Source organism: Alosa sapidissima, chromosome 23 (genome assembly GCF_018492685.1).
Source record: "Alosa sapidissima isolate fAloSap1 chromosome 23, fAloSap1.pri, whole genome shotgun sequence".
Taxonomy (NCBI): domain Eukaryota; kingdom Metazoa; phylum Chordata; class Actinopteri; order Clupeiformes; family Clupeidae; genus Alosa; species Alosa sapidissima.
Window position 1 is genome coordinate 13,065,401 of NC_055979.1, and position 14,404 is coordinate 13,079,804.

At 41.5% G+C, this 14,404-nt stretch overlaps 2 protein-coding genes across 2 annotated transcripts; both read left to right on the top strand.

The window, feature by feature from the left end:
* Positions 1-494: 494 nt before the first annotated feature.
* Positions 495-2,930, top strand: LOC121698499 (transmembrane protein 272-like). Its single transcript, XM_042080660.1, has 5 exons — positions 495-884; positions 1,226-1,301; positions 1,410-1,469; positions 1,563-1,645; positions 1,902-2,930. Exons 1-5 carry the CDS (start codon positions 780-782, stop codon positions 2,295-2,297), a joined length of 720 nt encoding a protein of 239 aa, XP_041936594.1. The 5' UTR covers positions 495-779; the 3' UTR covers positions 2,298-2,930.
* Positions 2,931-4,891: 1,961 nt separating this feature from the next.
* On the top strand, positions 4,892-14,194 carry nufip1 (nuclear FMR1 interacting protein 1). The gene is made up of 10 exons (XM_042081324.1): positions 4,892-5,278; positions 5,388-5,446; positions 6,147-6,248; positions 8,276-8,338; positions 8,539-8,615; positions 9,314-9,406; positions 9,575-9,762; positions 10,156-10,293; positions 13,027-13,250; positions 13,396-14,194. Exons 1-10 carry the CDS (start codon positions 5,029-5,031, stop codon positions 13,939-13,941), a joined length of 1,740 nt encoding a protein of 579 aa, XP_041937258.1. The 5' UTR covers positions 4,892-5,028; the 3' UTR covers positions 13,942-14,194.
* Positions 14,195-14,404: the final 210 nt, after the last annotated feature.

Consider the following 14,404-nt stretch of genomic DNA (forward strand, 5'->3'; position numbering starts at 1 on the left):
CACCAGCAGGTTAAGGAAGAGGCTGTAACCCTGTTTAACTCCACCACAGTGTGCCCATGGCCATGGGTTGCACTCATAGACGACAGCACTGTATCAGTAGGCTACTTTTATATATGCCCATTCTTGCTCAGGTGGAACCTCTTGGGTTGCTCGGGTGAGGCTATCAACTGTACAACACTCCCTTTCCCTACTCTAGCCACTTCACCATACCTAAACCATGGGCTATTTAAACTTAAAAACTAAAATGTTAACTAAATGTGTAACTAAAATATCATACCTGCACTTTTCTATGCACCTGTGGTTAAATGCATTTTTTTGCCTACGTGTCTGCACAATCACAATTAAGTCTAATCTAATCTTATATACCCCATTTGTGAAATTGGGCTACTTACTATGGGAATTTTGCAGCAACTTCTTCAAAATAATAGCCTACACACACGTTTTCTTTCACGTTGAAAACGTAGTGTAGGCTCCGATAAAGTGTTACCTGCAGCGGTTGAATGACAATACATAATGGAAAGTAAACAGCCTAATACGTGGGCTACCACAGACAACAGGTTGATGTGAATGAACGTACTCTAGGTTGTTGCGCTCTGATAGACGATGTTACCAGCACCAAGTTAGGTCTGTGTAACAAAAAAAAAAGATCAAACATTAGGCTACATTACTAAGCACCAAAAATACAGACAGATAGCACATGAACTGAGAATCACTGGATAGGTCGTGTTTCCGAAGGGTTAAACCAATAAGAGCTCGGTATCCCTCTTCGATATTGTGGAATGCAGTTGTGCTGCGGAGAGACGGAGTTGGCAAACCAGAAAATCATCGCGCGCCCTACCACATTTTCCGCAATCCTTGAAGAATTCTGTTACTTCCCTTTTGAGGTAAGGTTTTTGTTTCTTTTTGTGTCTGTGGGCAATTAGTGCAATTGTATACAGTTGCTTGTGCAACTGTAGCCTATTTTAACTGTTTAACCACTTTAATTTCCACTGTTCGCACCTTTGCACAATCAGCCTATCATGTACAACACAACTACATCGAGATTACGTTTGTTAGCCTACTTGCTTTCCATTTCCATTTCATGTTTGAAACGGTCATTTTACTGCCTAGGCCTACATTACTTAATCTCTCCGACTAACACATTTAAAACGCATAAGTGACACTGTGCCAAATATGCTTCCCAAACAAGATGCTGTTTTATTATGGTACTTTTTTCTTCCAACAGCAGGTGCACTTAATCAACATGACCGCAGGATTGGAAAAGGCATGCCACCGCTGCCTGTCTAAAGTAGCCAGTAATGGCAAGTAACTTCACCCACAGATCAATCATTCAGCAATTCATTCGATGTTATAACTCTGTGTTGTAGGCCTATGTAGCCTAACCTAAGCTGCATTGATTGACATTTTAGCGTACTTTGTGGTGGGACTTTTGGCTTTCTTGGCATTGCCCCTCACAATGGCACTTGTTGGTGAGAAACCATACGGCACAAAATAACTAAACATAATAAATATACCCTCATATTTACAAGGCAGGCTGAATCCTAAAACGTCATATTTTACAGGAGCAAAAAACATTGATGAGTGCCCAGTTCAGCCAATGATCCCTCTCTACCTGTTAGTGGGGGGAGTGGTTGGCAGCATTAAGGTAAGCTTTTCGGAAGTTTTGAACAAAGTGAATTTCTGAAAGTTGCCCATTAACTGATGTGTCTGCCAGTGATGAGGGATAAGCACATTGTTTGTTGTCTTTCCAGACTTTCCTACTTTTGACAAATATATTACATCAATGATTGGCCCAAAATATATTAATAAGATATGCCTGGTATGCCATTGATGTAATGATGGTTATTCTTGAGCTTTGAGTTATCAATGCCAACAGAAATGACTGACCCTCACTCACACAGGTCTCCCTCCTTCTATACGACATAATGCACATTCGCTCCCTCATCTCTAAATCTGTTGTCATTGGCGATGATGATGCTGACGAGTATCCGTGGCGACAGAACGCTCATCGTTACTACGTCCATGTGATCCTGAGCATCTTCCTGTTTGTGTGGTTCCTTCTGGCTAACTACTGGGTGTTCTCGGTCTACACGCCTAACTTCATCGCGCCCTTCCATCAGCCCCACGAGTACTGCAGGAAGTCTCTGTACATGTTTGCGGTGTTCGTCCTGGGCCTCAGTCACATCGTGCTCGTCCTGCTCCTCTGCTGTGGGGTGTGGATGCGTGTGTGCCACAGAACCAGTACTCGCAATGACTATGGGGATGATGATGATGATGATGATGATGATCATGATTGAGGAGTCTTCTGTTATTGATAATACTAGCCCAGAGACAACCATCATGGTCCTGAGTCCTAAGAAGATGCCCTTACAGACATCAGTTGAACTTACTGTTACCTGGAGATGTTTGTTGTGTTATTTGTGCATGATGTCATGTGACACAGTCAATGCCTGTCAGAAAGAAAAATATTTAGATGAACTGCCTTGTGATTGTAAGATACTGCTAAGTTATTTTGGTGTACAGCTCAAACTGTAACTGATAGTATTGTTTATTTGTTCCAGATGGGTACTGTAGCTTTTTATATCTTTAGCCTACATACCCTGGCTGGTACCACATGGCTCCGGACTTAACGATAAACACTTTCATTTTAGTTTACTGCTATAGATGTTCATTTGTGATGACCTTTGAGTTTTCCACCTAGAGCATAACGTAACTAATTATTTGGTATTCACAGTTGTACGGCAAATAATTATTTAAAATGCAAAGTGTTTATATTTAGACCTACATCCTTTGGAACCAGAGATGGTTGAGAAAACATTCTAAAGGATCTTTGGTTAGCCTATTTCATAAGCTGTTGACTTTTTTGGGGGTAAAAAAACTCCTTGTTAACTATTTTGATTAGAATAAAGTTTTTGATCCACTTAGGAGCACTGGAACCCTCAAAAGTGTTATTTTATTCAACTTACTGCCTGCAGACTCATGGACTGATAATGAATCACTGGGCCACTGGGCCCCTGGGCACAGACATGAAAAGAGCCCCCCTGCCCACCTTAGAAAGTTAGTAACTCTGTAGTAGGGGGGTCCATGGGCATGCCCCCCCCCCCCCCCCCCCCCGGAAGAACATTTTGAAAAATAACTCCTTGAATGGTGACTTCTGGCGAGTTTTGTGGAAATGGATTTAAAGCATCTTGCTGTGAAAAGATGCCAATTACAAAGCATGATTCCCACACGACCCATGTTATTTTTACTGAGGGGCCCCATTCAGATTTCAGGAGTGAATAACATCCCCCATAATATATGATTGAAGGGTCCTATTCAGACATATCACATAGCATAACCCGTGTTTTTTGACTGGTCCTTTCCTAGCGTTCATGGGCTTCGGAAAAACCTTTCTCCGAGTGAAAACATCATCATTCCACGTCATTCACGTCACGTAATGTGTGAGTCAGAGGTCGGAAACTGGGGCTAGATTTTGCTAACAGAGTTGCCCAGTTAGGGACTCTTCATCACTTTTGTCGTCATGTTGGAGTTCGTTTGTAGTCTATGTCCACCTTTCTTAATATAGTTATTTATATATAGATATATAGACTTTATTCTTGCACTGTTGCACTGTTTGACTTACTCATTTGCACCATCACCATGACACTCATTCACAAAGAGCACCTTACCTTACCTTATGCACAGAGGACCACAGGCTCAGTCCCTGCTTCAGTCATTGCAAGCGCACCTGATTGATTAATCACACACTATGTGGATACTGTTTTTTAGAATTGATTTAGATTAAGTTTTATTTAGTATAATTTGTATTTTAGTAGTATATTCTTTATCTTCTACAGTCCTTATTCCTTAGTTGTGTTTTTTATTTATATACTTTTAATTACATTTTCTGCTGTTAGTGAATGTGTGTGTGTATGTTGTCTGTATGCTACTGTGAATTTCCCCTAGGGACCAATAAAGTATCTATCTATCTATCTATCTATCTATCTATCATGTGGCCTTTCATGTCCAACAGTTTTAATGTGAACTTAGGAATTTGCTGTTTTTGATAGATAGATAGATAGATAGATAGATACTTTATTGACCCAAGGGGAAATTCAGGGGATCTCTGTAGCATACAGACATCACACACAACATGCACTTACAGCAGAAATGGTAAACATAAGTATAAACATATAACCAAACTCCACCGTACAATAGAGACAGTAGGAGATAAGAAAAACTAACAAAACTAAATACTAAATATACTATATAAATAAATGTAAACAATCCAGTGTGCTTGAGGGTGATCAAGCATGAGACGCTTGTAGTGACAGGGCCTGTAGTTCTGTGTGCATGGTGAGGTGCTCAAGAGAGTGAGTGTCATGGTGAAGGTGCAAAAGTAGTCCAACATAGTCCAACAGTGCAATAATAAGGTCTAGAGACCAGCATAAATAATATTGACACATTTTGTCACTTGAAAGGTGCATATCTTTCTTTCACGAGCGTCTTACACTATATTTTAAGCAAATACAGTTGTTTGTTTAGGATTAGTGAGTGTATGTTTTAACCTTTGTTGTGGCATCCGTGTTTGTCACATATTCCGACGGCAAATTTCATGAACACTTGCTGTCGGAAAAGCAAAGTAGCCATGGGGCGGTCCTTGTCATTCCGAAGTGCCCTGAATGCACCATTATTCAGATATCAGGGCCAGGGTGGAGAACGTAGTAGTGACTTCACGCAGAGGCTTGAGCTTCAGGGCCGCCTGGGTTAAGTAATCCATCCCTGTGCAGACTACTAGTTCAACCTCACATTTCAAAGTTTGTCGAAGGCATAGAAACTAGTGTGGCTATATCGCCACCTTGTGGTAGATAGACATTCAAACATGTAACATTCCCGGAAGTGACGTTCCACAAATCCTATGCGCACATGTTGCAGCAGGAAGAAGTGTGGCAGGATACAAACATATGAGATTCAGGGAGAGCTGTACACATTACGTTCGTTTAGTAGTTTATATAATTGTGTATTTAACTTGTATATAAAGCGTACGTTATGACAAATCCGGGGAACTATCCGCCTCCTGTATTTGACTGTCCACCGCAGGCACCGGTATTAAAAGTCTCTACATTCCAGTGGGATTCTTCAGAACCTAGTGCATTTCAGGCTACACGTGATTGGAACTGGTTCGAACCACAGGCTTCTTTTCCTCCACCACAACCACCGGGACCCTGGAACACCCACGGGCACGGTAACTGGCATGCTGGTCCTTGGCATCAGAACTTTGGACCGAACCGCCACCGAGGTGAGAGAGGAGGGTCCTCACCACAAATATCAGGATGTGTGTAGCCATTTAACATTTCTGAATAACTTTCCTTTGCAATGTTCATATTTGGATGATTTTACCTGCTCAGGTTCGCATCACAAGGCAGGAGGCCAGCAGTATGGGCGCCAGGACTTTGGTGGGAAAAAGGTACACAGGCCTACTCTGTGTGAGAAACCTGTGAGAAATGTCTGTTTAATCAGAATTCTCGTGAAGTATGGCTCTATGGTGGTGTCATGTTATAACAATAAAAACAATGAAGCTGATGTCACATACAGTAGGCTATATACAATAGTATATCAGTCAAAAGTTTGGAGACAGTTAGACATTTTAATTCCACTCCATTATAGACAAAGTACCAGCTGAGATTATTTGCATTGTTTTTTTAATCAGGGCATCAGTTTTCAGATTACATTATGTAATTGCAAAAGGATTCTCGACTGTTGTAGAAAGAAATGGCTGATCTTTAATGCAATATCTACATTGCCCATTATCAGCAACCATTCACCCATGTTGCAAAGGCACATTCTGTTTACTAATCTGATATCATTTTAAAAGGCTAACTGAGAAAACATTGGAGAACCCTTTTTGCAATTATGTAAGCACATAATGTTAATTATCTTGGCTGGTTTTCTGTCTATAATGGAGTGAAATTTCTAAGTGTCTCGAAACTTTTGACTGGTTGTGTGTGTGTGTATATGTATGTATATATATATATATATATATATATATATATATATATATATATATATATATATATATATATATATATAAAAAAATATTAAAAAATAAAGTTTTTTTCTGAAGCTAATATCACAAATAATAAATAACTGTGCGTTTCTGTCTACAGAAAAACAAGAAAGAGCCAGAGTTCAGTTTTTTCTGTGACACCTGTGACAGAGGCTTCAAGAATCAGGAGAAATATGATGAGCATGTTTCACAGCATGTGAAGGTAAAGAGCCCAAGCCCAGCAGTACCATTATATGCAGTTCATAGACATGCTAGAGGAGTGAGGTACCAGTGAAGTACCAGTGCCATTAAAGGATGCACATACAGTATGTATGAGAGACCTCTTAGAGCAGCGGTCCCCAACCACCGGGCCGCAGGACATTCCTAACCGGGCCGTAGCCTACGACATGAGTTTTAAAAAAATGCATGCGAACTAAACTAAATTTAATTCGCAATAATGTCACGTTTTTACATGGCATAGGTCTATATGCAGTTGTTTGATTGCACGCATGTTTGCATTTTGCAAGGTCTATTTTCTTACGTCTGTCTGTCCCGCCTTCAACACTTTTACATATTGCCTTCAGCGCTGTGCAGCCTCAGGTCAGCTCACTTCACTTGATCAGTTCTTGGCGAACGGTAGTGTCACACAAAGTTAGCTAAACTGCTAGAATGAGCAACAAAAAACATGCATCTTTAGCAGGTCACTGGCCAGAGTGTTTGAGTTGCGAGAGCCGCTGCAGAGATTTCTTACAGAAAAAAAGTCACCGTTAGCTGCACATTTTAGTGATGAGGACTGGGTGTCAAAACTCTCTTACCTGTGTGACATATTCGGGTTGCTTAATGACCTCAACCTGTCACTCCAGGGGAGAATGACGACTGTCTTTAAACTGGCAGATAAAGTCGCTGCATTTAAAGCAAGCTTGATTTGTGGGGACGACGAGTGGACCGGGGTGTATTTGATATGTTCCAAACAGTAGTGGGGGTTTTGGGAGAGACTGAGGCAGGGCCCTTTCTCTCGCAGCTGGTGCGCGATCACCTTGTTGCGCTTTCAAATGAGTTTGAGCGTTACTTCCCATCCTCCAAAGATCCACGGCAAACCAATGAGTGGGTCCGCAACCCATTTGTCAATATCCCGAATAGTCCTAACTTGTCAGCACACTTGTTGGTTATTGGTTGAAACACTTTATTTTGCCTTTGAGGGGTTGCCAACCCTTGTTGGTAGCAATTGTTTTTGTGTACAGATCTTGGAGCCTAGGCTGCCTACAGAGACGTGTTTTTTTGACGGCCTGTTTGTGAGGCAGGCAGCTAGCAGATCGTTAGGAAAGATTAGATGAATGTGATCATTTATGTTTGGGCCTTTTTTGGGCCTGAAATCGCTGATACAACCTTTAAGTATATAAGATGAGACTTTTTAAGAATATGTTTTTATTGTAACAGCACAAATAATTCAGTGTTTATGATGACCGTTGCTTGTATATTGTCTTCATGAACCTTCAATAAGGCTGAAACTCAATTAACTAAACTAATGTATGTCTATTTTGACATGGAATGACTGGTTCAGCCCTAGTACGAAATAAAGAATTATGCCCTATTGTCCTCCACCCCTGTACGTGACTTTGAAGATATCTGCTGAGTAGAGATACATAGTGCACCATCAGATCTCTTGTGGTCAGCCATAAAAATAACCACCCCAAAAATCAGTCAAATCAGTTCTTCAATTTTCATATAGCCAAACCGCGATCCTCCCCTTATGATGGCATGCTAAGTAATGAATTGCATATTGTCCATGCCTTTGCCTGTCTGTAATTATGTGTAAACATTTCAATCGTGGTATGATCAGTCCACTTTTCTTTTGTTAAAGGAGAATTCCAGCATTTTTTTTACATAGATCTCTGTTTCTCGGGGTCACCGAGTACTAAAGAACCTGAAAAATAATCAGTGCTACCTACCTCGAGTTGCTGCAGCCAACTGCTAGAGCAGCCAGGCCACTACAGAGCTATACTCTGGGGCATGATTTTAAAAAGCCCTACTGGATTCTTTTTTTTTTCCATACCGAGACTACTCAGTGACCTTGAGAAACAGAGATCTACACAAAAAAATGGCCAGAGTTCTCCTTTAAGGTACCATTTTTGTAGTGTGTGCACCTAAGTCTAATGTAGAACAAAGTTGAAGGTGATGTCTCCAAATGATTTGGGATGTTTATTTTGGTGGCCTTGACCTTTGTGAACCTTGACCTCTTGACCTCTCTAGTGCTCAGTGGCAGACTGCAGTTTCATGGCGCATGAAAAACTGGTGAAGATTCACTGGAGGAATGTAAGTTGCCATTTTCCTTTTTTTGTGTGTGTTTGTGAGAAGTTAACCTTCTGGGATCTCTGTGGTACACCAAATTGTTGTTCATCACTCTGTTTTATATGGAAAAAATGATATCTCTAAATACTACATTCAGATGAAATGTCTTTACCACAGAATTGCACTTGCCCTGTATTAAAGTATATAAAATGCTTCTTGACTAGAACCATGCACCTGGAGCGAAAAGGATCAAACTAGACACACCAGAAGAGATCGCAAAATGGAGGGAAGAGAGGCGAAGGTTTGAAGTCTTCAGTTACAAAGCTAATTACTTGTTTGGTCTGGTTTGTTTAGTGATTTATTTTTTTCTGTTTGTGCCATGCACATGCTAAATAGTGACTCAATGAGTAAAACCACCAGGCTGATCTGCAACTTTGCTGTTAGTGTAATATTTTGATAATGTTTAATTTTAAGCTACAGGTTTAATGTAAAGATCTGTGTGTGCATTAATGTGGTGATTTTGTAATCTTTTATTGTACTTCAGCCTATTCTATTCATCTATGCACATTTATAGAAATTAGAATTAAGAATATGCACATCTGTGTGCGTTTCCATCCACCCTTGTGCAAGTTAAACTTGGACATTCCCCTAAACTAGGAAAGAGTGTCACTTGTGGGATCAAAACTTAAGGTTGTTGGGGCAAAGTTTATGGAAACATGCAAATTGAAATGCAATTGTTGTTTCCATCAACTTCAAAACATACCTTATGCATATCGAGAGTTATTCCACCTCCCTTAAGCAAATCAAATGTCTATGCACATTAGAAGATTGAATGCACATTTCAGGCCTTTCCAGTCATGATTATTTGTATGGTCAAAATGCACATTAAAGGTTGGAAGGAAACCCATCTATAAAAGTCTTGTTATGTCCTTGTCAAACCACAAGGTGGCACTATTTGTAAGCAGTGCTTGTACTGCATGTGTGTGGATGTCCTTGTAGGAACTTCCCCACTCTGGCCAATGTGGAGAAGAAAATTAAGTTGATGGATGCAAAGGAGGAGAGAGGAGAAGTTTTAGAAACAGCCCAGTTTGGGTAAGTGTCGTGAGCAAGTATTTCTATTCAAAAACGTCAACAATAATTACCTTAAATATACTGAGCTTAATGAACATTAATTTTTAATATTTTCCTTTGATTTTGAGTGTGCCTTAATTAAGTCTGACTGAAAATTCCCTTATTTCTCCTGTTTTTCTTTGCACCCAGGCGGATGAAAGGCCGAGGCAGAGGTCGTGGGGGTCACAGGAGAGGCGGTTTCCGTGGACGCGGATGGGGTAGGGATAACCGCTCTCATTCCAATTACAGCGGGGGCACTGAGGAGCAGCAGCACCAACCTGTCTCACAGCCTCCCAAAGAAGTAGATCCACTGGGAGTGCTAGCCAACAGCGACCCAGGTTAGTGTTGCAATGACCGCAGAGGCACAGTTAATCACAAATAAGTTATATAAACAGTATTTTTTAACGACATACCGTCATTTGCCAACTATTAGCCGCGGTTTATACATTGATTTTGTAAAATGTCTTCAGCTCTGAGGTTAATACACGGGGGCAGTTAATATGGTATTAAAATGGTTTCGTTACTTTAAACTTACATAAAACACTGTTCTGCGGCTTATACACAATGCGGCTAATACACAGGAAATTACTGTTTTTGACTTGCTTAGATTTTACCCGGACACTGTATTATTTATTTGTGAATGATGGACACAAATGTTTAATTATTCAGTCCATTGCAAATAGACATTTGGCCTCACTTGAGTATACTTGTTTTGTCTTTTGCCTTGGTAGACTCTGAGAAGGAGGATGTAGGTGGTGGTTCCTCAGGACCAGTGTCAGTGGCCCCTAAGAACATGTCGGGCGGCCTGGCCTCTCTAGTGACCAGCTATGGCTCCATGAGTGAGAGTGAGGGCGACCAGGAACCTGAGGGTAAGACCAGCGAGTGATCAGCATTGTTGTGTTTCACATACGCACATACACATGAATATAGACACATTACACAATCAAAATAAATTTTTTTATGTCATGTCGTCTTCATTGACAAAATGCATCAGGAGAAGATGCTGTTTGTGGTCACTCGTCGAAGGTTTGCTCCAAGTTCGCTCTGATCCCTCCTGGCCTGATCAGAAGACCTGTTTGTGTGAAGCATTAAAAATGTTTAAGTGCATAGTGGTTGAAGTAGGTCAGTTCTATTCAGCTGTGTGATCACCACACAAGGTGAACAGCCTGGTTCAGGTTCACTGTCAGGGGCAGTGTTTTTTCCCCCTAGTACATGTCTTGCTGGTGTAGGGACTACCGCAAACGTCATAGGTCTGTTGGCAAAATAGGAGGGCTTGTTATTGGTTCTTCCAGGAGGAGTGACGTCAAAAAGAAATGTCCCAGCCTTCTCAGATGTTTACGTTGTGCAAAGCTTGTTGGGTTTTTTCCTAATAGACAGGCACCTAATAGACAAGCACTTAGTTTAAAGATGAAATACGCTGGCATTTGTTCCAAGTATACCGTAAATATAGCATGCCCGCCTTTGCTTGATTGCCTCATAACAGCGTAAGCATAGATGATGCCACAACAGAGATTGACACTCAGAAGTGAGATGTAGTGAAGTCGATGCAAATTGTTTGTTATGCCTCCGCCTGCTATGACTTCATATGTCCTGGACAACCTACCTTGATTTTGATTGACTGTTGAGCTCAAGACATCGCCCACACGAACCCAGTTATTTTATAAATGCATCAGTTTTTCTATGTGTTTTGGCCTTTTGCCTACACACAAACACCATTTTAGACCACTGAAAACGGCTTGAAGTGAAGGTTTTTGAATACTCTGGTTCAGTGCATGTAGACAGGGAAAACAGAGTTTTGGGCTTATAATATAATATATATATTTGGGCTTATAATATATATATTTCCTTTGTTTACATTTTTCCAAGCCTCTGATTGGCTAACATCGCTGTCTGCTTGACATGCACTTGAGAGCTTTTCAGTTTGTATGAAAGTTTTTAACACATAATCACATATGTTTGTATGAAGTCCAAATATCAAACAAAACCCTCTGCCAAATTTGAGGACTGCACCTTTAATGTTGAACGTGACCGCAGTAGCAGCTGCCTGAATAGATAAAGCCCTGAGCTGGCAGGCTCTCATGCCAGACCTGCAGAAGATCCATCCCCAAGAGTGCTGCCACCGTCAATTGTTTTGCCACATTAAGGGCCACTTATGGAAACGTTTTCCACCAAATGCTTTCTTGTCTGCTGAAGTATGTGCCCATTCACCCTCAGCAATATTACAGGTTGGTAGTTGGTCTCAGCACTTTGTCAGGTTAACTCCGAAATATTATTTGTGGATCTCCCTTACTAGATGATGTTCCTCTTGCTTTAACAGGGAAGAACCACTGAGTCAAGGAGCTTGGAGCATAGTCTAGATTTTATGACTTGTCTAGAATGTATGCTAGGGGTGCAGCAGTATTGTGGTATAAAAGTATATGGTATGAAAGTCCATGGTTCTCACACCGTGTTTGCTGCAACAGTTGAAAAAATGCAGCTGCACGGACGTTAAGTGGCTCCAACGGCAGAAACGTATCAGACATGTTTGCCCATCTCCGAGAACACCATCCTTAAAATCCCCCAACCATTATTCAGTAAATTGCACTATCAAAATAATTTTCCACATCCTGGCTCCCGGGTAAATTAGTGTTTTTAAATTTGGTAACCACTGACTTGGACACAAACACATCAGAAAAATACAATAGACCATGAATCTGTGATCAATTATCAATTACCAGTGAGTAACCGCAATTAACATTACTCGTGAGTTACTGTTTTTTTCTTCATTGTCTCCAGATTCTTCCCATTAAATTGACAACTCCCCATGGGATCAACATCCCATGGTAACAGATGTCAAGTTTAAAACAGTCTGTTTGTTGTTTCAGCAGTGAGTTGGCAAGAGAGACTTGAGTGGAGTGCATTCATTCTTAATGCTGGGAATAATGTTGGGAGTTTACTTATACCAAAGTGCTTTTAGGCAAGTCCCTCCACTCGGCAGCCATATTGCAACGCTTTTTGGGCACTCATTGGGCATCCTATTCAGCAGAAATGCGTGTGCGCAAGGCTTCACGACACCAATCTTGCTCCAGCAGCGAGATCACAACACATGATTGGCACATGTCTTCACAACACAGCACATGATTGGCTCAATGTATTCACATGTCGATGTTTTGTGGACGTTTTGCCGCAGAAGGGGTGTGATATGCGTAGACATATTGGCGTTACAAACTAACCCCATGCATTTCTATGGAAGATTTTTTGAGTGCTGTGTCTCCTCATTAGAAAGTCTCTGCTTATACATGTCCGACCTGTTTCAGTCAGGGACATCTGCAAAGGCAAACTAGAGGGTGCTTTTGAGTTCAGATTGAGTAGAATTGATAGGAACTAAACAGTGAAAATTCAGCTTTGCCCAGTATAACGGTATAAATGACAGAACAGGTAATGGATATTAATTAATTAATTAACCTTCATAGATTAAATCTTCGGTCTTCTCATCAAGCTCTGTCAAACTTCCATTTGGAAATGATGCCCACTTACTTTTGATTATATAGTGTAAGTAGCAGCAACATATAAATGCAACCTCCTCTGCAATGTAATATGCTTTGTGTTTTTTTTTGCTTCAGTTGCTCCCATTCTGAAGACCAGTCAAGTGTTGGAGGAGAATAAAGCCATGCTGAAGAGCCTCCCTGCTCCAAGCCAGGCACGTGCACCTTTCCAGGAGAGCAGTGTTCCCATGGAGAAGGGCGTCCATGGCAACCACCCCAGGGGGAGAGGGAGGCGACGTGGCCGGGGAGGACGCCATCACAACGATACCCCCCAACAGCGGCGACACACTCTGCTGGAAATGGTGAGTTCCTCTGGCAACCTGTGGGGGGATGTTTCTCTACACTGGTAGCCTTGTTTAAAAAATCAACAGATTTAGTGGCGCTGCCGTTATTTCTGACCATCAACATAGCACTCCGCTAACCATGTCATATTTTTCTCATCTGCAGTTGTTGGCTCCTGACATTCGGCACGAGAGGAATGTGATTCTGCAGTGCGTGCGCTTCATAGTCCGAAACGGTTTCTTTGGCTTGGAGGGCGAAGGTAAAGATCTTAAGATGACCCACAGAAAGCAAGGCACTGAGACAGGTGTGGAAATCAAGTCACCATCAGGGGACATCATTAATGGAGATTCGCAGGCATCACATGCAACAACTTCTCAGTCGCCACTCAAAGATCTACCTCAAAATGAGCATCCCATTCTTGAACATCAGGCTAGCGTGATTAACACCAGGAAGCCTGGGATGACTGAAGGAAACATCCCTGCTGGGGAGGAGTGTCACATATCAGAACAGCTTCGAAATGGAGCATCGAAGGAGAAGGCTATTACACAGCTCGCACCTTCAGTGTATGAGGATATTGTATGGGAGATGGATGATGTCGACAGCACTGGTGGAGACACACACTCCACAGACACACGTCAAGCTGGATGGAAGGAGGGTGGAGGTCCAGCTGTTGGACGCAAGGAGGAGGCAATGGAGCAGGAAGAGTCGTAGGTGTCGCTACAGGGCACTGGGCACAGTCAGGTGTGTGGGTCAGGGGGAAGCGTAGCAGTACCCCGTATCCCAAGTGATCAGTGAGAGGACCCGGTATCAACACAGGATCTTTGGCCTTAAGCTAACAACAGTGGAAAAGAACCTGAAAATGGACACGCAGCCCGTTGGCTAAGTATATGATGATGACGTCTTGGAGATGCCTTCAATCATAACAGATGACGTAAAAATGCCTGTCTTTTTTTCTTTTTTTTTTTTTTAAAAAACAGCCTTATCAGTCCTGAAGGCATTTTGTAAGTGTACTGCTTTTACTGCTCTTGCAGTTTGCAGCATTTGTAATGCCTTGCAAAGTTTGTGTGAAATAGAAGATTTATGTTATGTACTATGGACTGAAATTCTATCAGAGATTATGCTAATAATGCCTATTAAATGAAGTTTAAAAAATTCAGCGTTTCACTTTATTGAC